The 13,048-nt window shown below is 36.1% G+C and overlaps 1 protein-coding gene across 4 annotated transcripts in view; it reads left to right on the top strand.

Annotated features, from left to right (window-relative positions):
* The first annotated feature begins 1,426 nt into the window (after positions 1–1,426).
* The window catches only part of LOC115221533 (probable 2-ketogluconate reductase), a 28,169-nt gene continuing 16,547 nt past the window's right edge, over positions 1,427–13,048 (top strand). The window contains exons 1-4 of one of the 4 annotated variants that reach the window (XR_005002781.1): positions 1,440–2,156; positions 5,911–6,085; positions 7,174–7,352; positions 7,972–8,278. Coding sequence is in view for 3 of the 4 variants with exons in the window: in XM_029791735.2 (XP_029647595.1) it covers positions 1,763–2,156; positions 5,911–6,085; positions 7,174–7,352; positions 7,972–8,222 (999 nt within the window). In the remaining variant the exon portion in view is untranslated. Of the gene's footprint in view, positions 2,157–5,910; positions 6,086–7,173; positions 7,353–7,971; positions 8,775–11,061; positions 12,305–13,048 lie in introns of those variants that run through there. The other 3 variants (XM_029791735.2, XM_036510709.1, XM_036510710.1) reach the window with 3 other exon arrangements.

The following is a 13,048-nucleotide window of genomic DNA, read 5'->3' as shown; positions in this document are numbered from 1 at the left end:
GTGCTGGTGGCACATGAAAAAAACATTCGAGCGAGGTCATTGCCAGTGCCGCTGGACTGGCTCCTGTGCAGGTGGCACATAAAAAGCACCATTTGAGCGTGGCCATTGCCAGTACCGCCTGACTGGCCCTTGTGCCGGTGGCACGTAAAAGCACCCACTACACTCCCGGAGTGGTTGGCATTAGGAAGGGCATCTAGCTGTATAAACTCTGCCAGATCAGATTGGAGTCTGGCTCGCCAGACCTCAGCCAAATTGTCCAACCCATGCTAGCATGGAAAGCAGACGTTAAACGATGATGATAATGATGATTGATTAAAAAAAATTTTTTTATTCATTTGTACTCTTTATCTTTGCAGTGGTAACTGTCCTGTTGTTAAAAGAGAAATCTATTCAACTCTTGAATATTGTCAAGGATTTATGCTTCTTTAACTTTCAAATTACTATGTGTGGCTTTTAAATGTATTTTCATTAAAGATATCTTTTCAGCTAAATACAAAAAAAAAATGCTGTTGATAGAGACTTCGAATTTTCAGCCAGCTAAGCCAGTGTCGAATGGTTAAGCTGTTCGGTTCGTAAATACGAGGTCCCATGTTCGACTCTACTGTTAATCTTAGGCAAACGACATATTTTCTTTAGCCTCAGGTTGATGCTATAGAAAATGAGTGAGAAAGTGAGCAGATGGGGGCAAGACTTCTGCCTGTTTAAAAAAATTTTTTTTGTTCTTTGCAACACAGCCCCCCCCCCCCTTTGGCTACGGGGAATACGAATCTGCACAAAAATTGACATTCTAAATTACCACCTGCTACCCCAATTTCCCTCATTTTAAAAAATTTTTACACAATATTTTTTTTCAAAATATGCAAAAAAATATGGAGATTATGATTCTGAAAAGAATTTCCAAACATTTTGGTAACTTTTTTTTTAAGAATTTCTTTTTTTTCTAAATATGCAGAAAAATATGGACATTATGATTCCGACCAAAATTTCAAAACATTTCTGTAGTTACTTGGGGTTTTAGGGTTAGGATTTTAGGGTTAAGGTTAGGGTTAGGGTTTTAGGGTTAGAGTTTTAGGCTTAGGGTTAGGGTTTTAGGGTTAGGATTCTAGGGTTAGAGTTTTAGGGTTAGGATTAGGGTTTTAGGTTTAGGATTTTAGGATTAGAATTAGGGTTTTAGGGTTAGGATTTTAAGGTTAGGGTTGCAGTTAGGGTGTTAGGGTTAGGGTTAGTGTTGGGGAAATATGTCAAAATTGAAAATTTGGGTAGGGGAGAATTTAACAATGCAAATTTCTGGCAATTTTCCGGAACCTCCGTATCCAAAAACGGGGGTTTTGGGCAAAAAAAGAAATTTTAATAAACAAATTTGGGAGAAAGTGGTGGGGGTGGGGAGACAGGCGGAAGTCTTTCCCAGACAGCTACTGTTAAGTAACCCGCCAGGAAGTTTGTAGAGGTATTTCAAAATGGAACGGCCTTGGTCACACACTGTGTCGCGCGCTTTTTCCAATTGATAATAAACTTAAAGGTCAGTCACGCGTAACTTCAAGAGAGGAAGCAGCATCACTACCACCATCATACATTGTGTTTGTTCATGATTTAACTTATCATTGATTAAATACTTCATTAATTGTTACACGTCTATCGTCATGTACTTGAAACAACAACAACACAAGTGATATGCAAAAGATAAGAGGTATAAACTGAGAATTTCCTCTCATAATTCATTCGACAGAGCGACGACTATTTGTGACTGACGTGGCATTTAAATATGGCGATGGAAGCGAAACCTTCAGTTTTAGTCTGCTTACGGACTCTAAGCAATAGCAAAGTGACGAGCAATTTTATTGAAACATGTTTGAGTCGCTTGAGAAATTGTTTTCAAGTCGTTTTTCTGGACGATATCCAACAGAATCCAAGCATAAAGAACGACATCGCTGGTATTGTTACACCGGGTCCAGATTCGAAAGAAATAAACAAATTAATTCGAACTCTGCCGAATCTGAAAGTGATTTCAAACCATGGAATGGGAGTGGATAATCTTGATCTGAAATGGGCCAAAGAAAAAGGGTTGCGAGTTGGAAACACCAAATATGTTATTGCCGACAGCACCGCGGAACTTGCCATAACTTTAATGCTTCTTTCAACACGGAAAATAGTGCAAGGTAAGTGTATGGTGTTCAAGAGAGATAATTCTTTTTTTTAAATATTTTTTGCCCGAACTTCTTTTAGTTATGTGTGACTGGGTAAATTAAACATCGGTGATAATAATGATGATGATGATAATAATAATAATAATAATAATAATAATAATAATAATAATAATAATAATAATAACTATAATAATAATAATAATAACTATAATAATAATAATAATAACTATAATAATAATAATAATAATAATAATAATAATAATAATGATAATAATAATAATAATAATTAATTCGTTTATTGGCCACAACGGCTAACAAAATCAAATAAAGGATCTTTTCGGTTTGAACGGCAGTTTTTAACATAATTTCTAGGTAACTAAAAAATTTTAAACTTCGTATACTGGTAGAATCTGTTTATAAAACATTTTTTTCTCTTGGCTTTATTGAGAAAATTCTGTAGTTTGTAAGCTATTTGGTCTTTAATTTCTTGTATTTCGGTAATTTCAACCAATCAGTGACGTCTATTGAGTTAAACAGCATTCTGTGCCGTATGAATATGTCCCTCGTTTAAGAAACAGATTGGGTTTATTTACATTTGTGAAGAAAAAAAGTTACCCTTCCCCCACCCCTAACCCTAACCTTAACCCTAAAAGAGATTGAAATGCAATTGATCAATTCTAGGGTCATAATTATGGGTGACAATTTCATATGACAGTGCTAGAAAAAACTGCCGTTCAAACCGAAAAGATCCAATAATAATAATAATGAAATTATTGTATACAGTGCTCAGATGCACCACAACTTGTCAGAAAGTGCGTATAGGGTATATGCAGTAATGTACAAATGTCTGGGTAGTGAACGGTGTATGAGTCAGATACATGCTTGTGTGTGTATGGAGGGAAGAAAATCAGGTGTAGTGTTGGCGAATCTCAGGAAGCATGGAAGTCTTGAAGGATGCAGTGCTCCGACAACTAACAACTATTCGCTCCGCGATTAAAAGCCTCCTTTTATCTATTTATTTATTTAATTTATCTATGAGAAATAAGAATTTGATGTAAAGCCACTATGCTATCGTCGTTAGGTTTTTAGCATAGAGCAAGTTTCATATTGTCGTGTAATGTTTCGCAAACAAACGTGCAGATGCAAGAGCTACCACTTGAAAGCTCTGCATATTGGATGCCAGCAAGTTTATGGGGTCATCTGGAGTGGATGCGTACCGTTTCGGTGGATACTTCTCGACGGCATCATTGCGGACCAGCAACCCGCTTCACTGAAATGAGGCCTTGCCTGCTAGATTAACTGATCATCAGATCTAGCTCAATATTCTTCTAGCCATTGCGCTCATTGTCTCTTTTTAACCAGATCCAGTGGCTTGCTTTTTCAATGGTTGTTTGTATATCACTCATGGTGGTATTTGTTTTACGATGTGTTAGGTCAGGGGTCGCCAAACTTTTATGGCCATCGTCCCCCTTTAGCGAGTTCTTCCGCATCGACCACCCTCTGCATTTAAAACATCTGAATACCCTACCATGAAAAATGCGTACCGGGTACGCAAGCATTAAACAAGCATTAAAGTTATTAAACGTTATTACTGTTATTTCTATATTTTCTGTAAATAAAATGCACAAAAAAGCTGCATGTTTGCATTATAATACTGGTAATTAAAATGTTAGCTAAAATATACATGTACGACAAATTAAGAAATTCTATTGAAGATGACACACTTTTTACATTTAAAACTAATACCCAAAATTTAAAGGTCAAAATCCCTAGTGCGTACTATATACGAGATTAAAAATGAAAATTATTTTCTAAGCAATGTCCGAGTCGCTATTTGCTGTCCGGCAATGTTTATTCAGACGCATTTTGTGATGTCGGGCACGAAAATACCTTAAGCTAAGCCTGAAAGCAATGAAGTCATAAAAGAATCATCCATAACTTGCAGTTAGCACATTTATTAAACGTTATTAGTCTTATTTCTTTATTTTCTGCAAACAAAATGCACAAAAAAGCTACACATTTGCATTATGTTATATATACAATAATAATAAAGGACGTTACTGTATAAATTTTTACAAACCAAGGACGTTATATAGACCTCCTTGACTCAAGTTAGAGAAGGGGTGCGTATTATACACACGGTTTCGGTTTTTCAGAGGTACAGCCCCCTAAAAATCCCCTGCGTATTATACTCCAGGGCGGACTATACTCGAGGATTTACGGTATACAGTATTAAACTTTCGATTTTTATGACATTGTTTTCACAGTTAGAAAATGTGAAAAACGTATCTTTTTGCTGGAGTATCTTTTATTGTAATTGACAACATCAATGTGAAGGTACTACTAACGAACAGTGGTCCCGGTGCACGCACACGCGCAGTCGCGCATCCGCGCTAGCTAGTCGTGACTAGTCGATCCTACAACGACTAGCTAGCAAAGAAAATAAAACACAAAATAAATGATTTTTTACACTAAGTAAATAATTTTTGTTAAACAAAGTAAATAAAACACAAAAACACAAAGTAAATAATTTTTTAAACAAAGTAAATAACACACAAAAACACAAAGTAAGGATCGACTAGTCATGACTAGCGAGCGCGGATGTTCGACTACGTGCGTTCGCGCACCGGGACCACTGTTCGCTAGTAGTACCCAATGTGAAATATGAGCATGGTGCTGACAAAGTATTTCAAGCAGTTCATCTGGGTAAGCTGGTCTTTCGCACGCCGACCCCCATTCGACTCCTTGGCTATCATCGAACCCCTGTAATTCCTCGCCGACCCCTGGGCGGTCCGTTGGACCCCCTTTGGCAACCCCTGTGTTAGGCCTAACTCTTGTTGTAGGCATTCATATAAAAAAGCTCGACTATGTGCAAGAGCTGAAGTTGATGTTTAGTAAAACTTCGTCCGAAGTATAATCCCGCGGAGATATATACGTTAAACCAAAGATTCCCACGTAATTTGGGTACTATTTAAGAAGTGTGGTCCCGGTGTACGCATATATTTTGTGACATCCCCGTAACAAAAGAGACTGATAGGATAATTACTAGACTTACAACGAATTAGTTCTAGGATCGATTTGCTCGACTAAAGGCGGTGCTCCAGCATAGCCATATTCAAATGACTGAAACAAGTAAAAGAGTAATATATTATGGTCTCTCTCAAAGACTTCTCCATCGGAACAGAGACCTGGGAGACACTTGCTGCCAACCGCTCATCCTGGCGCAGCGCAATCACCGTGGGAGCAGGGACAGCCGAGGAGGGACGGATTCGGTCAGCGGAGCAGAAACGTCAGATGCGTAAAGTCAGAGCCGCCTGCACCAGTAGCACTGCCCCTACCCACTTCTGCCCCACCTGTGGGAGGGGCTTCCTTGCCCGGATTGGCCTCACCAGCCACCTCCGGTCTCATGGCGGCAGTTCCATCAGATGATGTCAGTTGGTCATCTTCGAACCGAAGGACGAACATTATTTATATAAGTGTGTGTGTGTGTGTATACACACATATATATGTATACATATATACATATGTATGTATGTATGTATGTATGTATGTAAGTATGTATGTACATATATATATATATATATCAGTCTTCTTCCTATCTTTCATTTAAATGCAATGCCAACAAAATTGGCACAGAAACAAGGAAGTTATACTGTTTAGTAGCAGTAAATATGCATTGCACTTTATTTTCGAAAACATATCACTGATCATAAATTCATAATTACATTTGAAAATGTGAAATGATTAATTTTTTTTTATTTCAAAGGTGTCCGCATGGCAATGGGAAAGGAACATCCAAACTTCGTTAGTCCGAGCTTACTTGGCATAAGTGTGACGAAGAAAAATCTTGGAATTGTTGGTATGGGAGATATTGGGCTTAAAATCGCTCTAAGAGCAACGGCGTTTGGAATGAAAATCCTGTATCATAACAGAACACAAAGGTATGGCAAATAAGTAATTGTGAAACATTATCTCTCACTATTAACAGCTGACAACTGCAATAAGGGTTGCAACTGTGGTTGTAGGGTCCATCTAAAATACTTTGTATTTATGCAGTATATCTATCTTATATCTGTTACTTGTTACATGCATCACAACCATATGTGTGTGCGACATGGTTATCTCATATCAAGATAAACAGCACATGACGTTTCAGGTGGAGCCCAGTTAGAATTTTTTTTTTGGTCGAGTAACCCATCCCACTCAAAAGGTCCCTGAATAAGGGTTGTTTAAGGATATTGAACGAAACACCCATGTTTCCAAAGGTGAATTATCCAAACCTCCAAGAATTCCTTTCAACACACGGCTATGATGCCCCCTCTCTACTTCTGCTCGTGACCAGAGATGCACATATCGTCAGCCACTAAGGGACTTGGTCAACTGGTTAAGGTCAAACAACTGACAAGCAAATCTGTGGTATTGAGCAGAATATTTGCTGTAACCCATCTTTTATACCAAGACAAAACAATGTACATGATAAAACTTTCAATCATTTAAGATCAGAAGCCATGAGAGCCACTGTCTGGTACTGCATCAGGGCATTTATTTTTATCATTATTATTATTATTATCATTATTATTATTATTATTATTATTATTATTATTATTATTATTATTATTATCATTATTATTATTATTATTATTATTATTACTATCATTATTATTATTGAGACGATGAGCTGGCAGAATTGTTAGCATGCGGGGCTTAATGCTTAGCAGTATTTCATCCGCCGTTACATTCTGAGTTCAAATTCCGTTGGGGTCAACTTTGCCTTTCATCCTTTCCGGGTTAATGAAATAAGTACCAGTTACGCACTGCAATCGATATAATCGACTAGCCCTTTTCTCCCAAAATTTTCAAGGCCTTCCGCCGCTATATTTTGAGTTCATTATTTCGGGATCAATAAATTAAGTACCAGTAAAACATTGGGGTCTGTGCCTCTAGTAGAAAGAATTATTATTATTTATTATGTTCTTACTGAAGCTGTTTAGACGGCAAAATATTGAACACATTTCTTCTAAATTTATAGAAGCAAGGAAGACGAAGAACGGGTCAAAGCTACGTATTACCCTCGTTTGCATGATATGTTACCCGAAACAGATGTTCTTGTTATTGCTTGTCCTTGCACAGAACAAACGATTAACTTGATTAGTACAGAAGAATTCCGGTTGATGAAGAAAACTTCACTTTTGGTAAACATCGCTCGAGGTAAGATAATACATCTCTTGTGAAACATTTCAAGACTTAGCTATCTTTAAACATTTAAACTTTAAAAATTACAGGGTTGGTAAATTGATATTTCTGTTTTCGATCTATACATTTATGTCTAAAAACGAGGTGTTATTTGTTAAATTTATGTATAGAGCTCTTTTGTAAGTTGTCTTGTGTCTCAACCTCCTTAAGTGTATACGCCACAACTTGCGTATTACCTACATATCTGGTGCATATTATCTATTCCTACTTTTGTTTTATTCTGTTTTCTATTGTGAACAAACAGAATGCTGCAAACATTGGTCCTTGAGGAGAACCCATGGCCACTCCATTTCAAAGTCTGAACGTTGTATAAATTTTCATGTGAACAGCGAAAAGACACTTTATTTGTTTGTATCAAATAGTCTGTAGATGCAAGATGCTAATAGTCAAAACAAATGCAAAATATAATAAATTCTTGAGAGTGTGAAATTCTAGAAACGTCGTATATGAATTCAGAAGATTTATTATTCCAAATCAACAGTAAATCTCTAAAATAGAAATGGCTATCTTTTCTATAGAAAGCCATCAGTTTATTGACAATTTTTCATTATGTTTTTCTCCTTTCTTGCCACAGGGAAGATAGTTGACACCGACGCCCTTGTGAAAGCTCTTCAGTCAAATGAAATTCAAAGTGCTGCCATGGATGTCACCGAACCTGAACCGCTACCACGAGGACACCCATTGTTATCCATGCCAAATGTTGTCATAACCCCTCACTGTGGAACATACACTTTCGAAACTCGCTTAGAAATGATTGGTTTAGTGATAGAAAATTTAAATTGTGCTTTGGCAGGGAAAGCGATGCCGTCTGAAGTAATTTTGTAATGATGATATCTAACCAAGAAACAATATATTCCTGAAACTGCAGAGAATTATTTTTGATTATTTTGGGGTCATTTATAATTAAGTTAATGAATCGTGAATAGTATTCTCCAAGAAAGATACCCGGAAATGAATGACGAAGAAACTTGTTTCATTTTGGCACCTACTTACCTTACTATTCAAAGTCTTGCAGCTGTTTTGGGGATATCGCTGAGTATGAGATATTCCATCATCAGAGACAAATAGGGAAAAAATAGGGCAATAGAAATGAGTTGCAATGTCACTGGTGCCAAACCAGACTTTGAATAGAGAAAGATATGGCAATTGCGAAGATTAATTAAAAAAATTAATTTAAAAAATTGCGTAGATTAATTAAAAAAAAACGTCTTATTCTCTATTTTATTATTTGATTATTAAAAATAAAAGGAAAACAATTCTTTTTTACTTTTAAGAAGATCACTTTTCTTTAATGTTTAAGTATTTTCCTCATAGTTAATTTCTGACCTGCAAACGCTAAATGTATTTTAATAAAACAAAAAATGTGCGCATACTTTTCATAAGCTTTCTTCTGGGGTTATTCTGCTATCTTGTATGGATTGTAGTGTCACAACAATTTTTTCAGCATTGCGAATGTTACTGATCAAGGCAACACGTTTGGAAAGTGTTTGATACATCGTCAATATTATCCTGTGTTTACGATTAAGATATCGAAGTTTTAATGGCCTTGTTTTACGTAAGAACAGTAATGAGGCCAGTTGACATAATTACAATCATCTGAAGAGAATATGCTACTGTTTCTCATAAGGTCATAGCACCATCAACTGTTGTGTCTTGTGTACTAAGATTGCAATGTCTATCCACTACAGAGCACTCAGCCTGTGTTTGAGCACCCTATTCTATTACCCCAATGGACCATTTCAAAAGAATTTTTCACTGTCTTTTTAAGTTATTATTTCATGGTGATGTAAGTGCATACATAAACATACATATACGGTGGTTGCCATCTTGTGCTTCTTCGTTGTCAATGGTACTTCTGACCTTCCATTCATGACCTCTCGGCTGGTTGGTCAGTTCCATTATAGAACTACATAATTTGAAGCGTAGGTAACAGAGGAAGGTTGTAGCTTGTGTGCTTCCAATTGGGTTAGTCTGCATTCGTTGCCGCTCTTCCAATGTCTTAGAGCTCAGAGTAGATGGAATGACAAGTGAGGTCGTTCTAACGCAACATCTATACACCATTGAATTGAACAACACAAGAACCACTCACTGAGTCTCAGTGGTTAGTACTTTGTGACAGGCTGCACTCATTGCTTAGGAATACCGTAAATCCTCGAGTATAATCCGCATTTTCCCCCCAAAATTTAAAGGTCAAAATCCCTAGTGCGTACTATATACGAGGTTAAAAATGAAAAATATTTCTAAGCAATGTCCGAGTCTCTATTTGCTGTCCGGCAATGTTTATTCAGACGCATTTTGTGATATCGGGTGCGAAAATACCTTAAGCTAAGCATGAAAGCAATGAAGTCATAAAAGAATCATCCATAACTTGCAGTAAGCAACATTTACTAAACGTTATTACTGTTATTTCTTTATTTTCTGCAAACAAAATGCACAAAAAAGCTGCATGTTTGCATTATGTTATATATACAATAATAATAAAGGACGTTACCGTATACGTTTCTATAAACCAAGGATGTTGTATAGACCTTCTTCACTCAAGTTAGAGAAGGAGTACGTATTATACACAAGGTTTAGGTTTTTCAGAGGTACAACCTCCTAAAAATCCCCTGTGTATTATACTCAAGGGCGGACTAAACTCGAGGATTTACGGTGTGAATTTTAGGTCAAGCAAAATTAAAAGTATTTTGTCAATCAAAATAACCCGTTGTATCAGAACATCCAGACATTATTCGCATAGAACAGTGAGAGGTTAGTCTTAGTTTGATTTTTAGTAACACTAAAGATTCTACTCGTGTAGGTGCATTTTTACCCACTCCGATGTTTACACACGGCCAGTTATACATCGCTATGTGTAGAGCAGCGGACTCCAGTAATTTAAAAATTAGTGTCGACCAAACAGAAAATATCTTTTACAAAGAAGTTTTGTAATCATATTGATATTATCGAATGGAATATGATTCATAATTTAAATAAGGAAATTTGTGAACTTTGAATGTATAAGAGTATAAACAAAATATTGTAAACGGATCTTTTCCCTTTGAACGGCTGATCGAGAAAGTTGTTGTTGACAAACAACAGCAGTAATTTTATTCAGCTGAATACACGTCATTGATTAGTTGAAATTACCGAAAATACGACAACTTTAACACGAAATAACTTCGTAAATGTTAACTTTTCTCAAAAACGCTAAAAGTAAAAGATGTTTTATATGACACATTGTACCAGTGTCCGAAGTTTGAAAGTGTTTAGTTACAAAAATTTTTTTTCTAAATCTGCCAGTCAAAAGGTAAAGATCCTTGTAAACAACTAAAATAAAAGTATATCTTTTCTTAATTCCTTCAACCAGTACATAAAATTGTAGAGCTTGAAAGAAGCTCTGGCTTTCGTTAGGAATGGTCCGCATAACTATTCATGATACAGGGGCTGGGAGCCTATTTCAGTTCGGGGGTAAATCGTCAACACATGTCACTTAGTTTCAAACACAGGGGTCTGCATTCTCAATCCATGATGTGTGGCAGATTTTATATGCAGGATTACCTTGACGGGATAACGTTAGCACGCCGGGCAAAATGCTTAGCGGTATTTCGTCTGTCTTTATGATGTGAGTTCAAATTCCGCCAAGGTCGACTTTGCCTTTCATCCTTTCGGGGTCGATAAATTAAGTACCAGTTACACACTAGGGGTTGATGTAATCGACTTAATACCTATGTCTGTCCTTGTTTGTCCCCTCTGTGTTTAGCCCCTTGTGGGTAATAAAGAAATAGGTATTTTAGAAGCGAGATGTGTCTGGTGCTGTTGTCTTCTTTTTCCAATCAGGACTCATGCCATTAGCCACAAAGAATAATCTCTAATTCGAGCCTACTCTAAACTACTAAGAATGCGTGTGGCAACTTGAAGATCCACCCACCACAGACTGTTATAAATACGACCAACTGACCAGCCAAAGGCGTCCGTTCCCTGCTTGCGATCATGACAGCCTGTTGCAGACGGTTTTGGGGCTGAACGAGAAACCATGCCACTGGGTCAAACGAAAACTACTCTCCCTCACTCATTTGTTCCACACTCACATTCATCTACTCAGACTTGATTAAATAGGCTGTAAATGTCATGACCACCACATTTACAGATAACCCTCCCTATCACATCTGTCACACACCTTTTCCTCATTAGCAATTTCACAAGGCTATGTAGATCGTCAACTAATGCATACAGTTAAAGTTAAAATGATATGTTGATTTTCATCGATTCGACGCGGTCTGTTTATAATTGTAAATGCAACAAAATAAATCCTGTTTTTTGAAACTTCGCCTTTGAGTTACACACATTTTTAACAGGATATACTCTACGAAAATAATCATCATCAGTTACGTCCGATAACTCCAACCCGTCAAGACAGTGCCCCAGCATGGCCGCAGTCCAATGACTGAATCAAGTAAGAGACATTAAAATAAATGCGTGACTGAGCAAATCGCTGATTTTCATTGAAAAGAGCGACAAACGTTTGTGAATCATGTGACATTTGAACATGACGGCAGATATGAAAGCTTCGGTTCTAATAACCGTGCAACACTTCAAGGACGAATTATTTGAACAGCTTTTGAGTCACCTCAGAACTTCTTTTCAAGTAGTTTTCCAGGATGACATTGCACAGAATCCAGGCTTAAAGGAAGACGTTATTGGTATCATTTCAATAGGCATGCATGCGAACATTACAGACAAACTTTTAACAACTCTTCCTCGCGTGAGAGTAGTTTCAAGTTTTGGTGTAGGTGTTGACCATATCGATCTAAAATGTGCCAAAGAAAAAGGAATACGAGTTGGAAACACTAGATACATTAATTCCGACAGTACAGCAGAACTTGCCATTACTTTAATATTAATATCGACCAGGAAAATACTGACGGGTAAGTGTTTATCGTATGAAAATAGAAGAAAGATATTTTAGAACATGCATGTAAAAATATATGAAAATATAGTATACGAAAACATGATAGATCCAAAATTAGTGAGTAATAAAAAAATAAGTGTGTAGCATCTCTTGTTGCACTTGTGGAGAGGGGAACCAGAATTTAAAATATACTTGGTAGCATGTGTGTGTGTGTGTGTATTTAAAACTGTAATACTATAATTTAATCTATATACATTAAAGTAAATTATTTATTTAATAAACATCGAAGTTAAATCTTATTCTAATCAAGTAATATATACTAAAAAAAAATTCATCTTAACTTATATACATAATGCTATTACAAACTATGACTACAAGAATTATAAATACCTATTAATTCTAGTTATATTTATACCCGAATATATTTGTTAAGATATTTCGTGTTTTTATGATATGATATATTATTGTATTTTGTTTGATTTTTATTGTAGAATTACGTATTTTTGTATTTATTTATATTTTCTTACAAGATTATATACGTATATTTATTTGATTATTTTATTGTTTTTATCTTGGACCTGAAGAGTGCCTGTATTTAAATTGAATTGATTTTACTGTTATCAGTTTGAAAATATACCCACAAAACACTTGTAGTCCTTTTACCAATTATATACTTTTTATTTATCATTTTGAAATTTACTTAATTATTGGTATATGATTTTATCGTATATTTAATTTTTTTCTATATGGTATAATTTAA

The sequence above is a fragment of the Octopus sinensis genome, linkage group LG18, assembly GCF_006345805.1.
Source record: "Octopus sinensis linkage group LG18, ASM634580v1, whole genome shotgun sequence".
NCBI lineage: Eukaryota > Metazoa > Mollusca > Cephalopoda > Octopoda > Octopodidae > Octopus > Octopus sinensis.
This window is presented reverse-complemented; position numbering and strand designations above follow the sequence as displayed.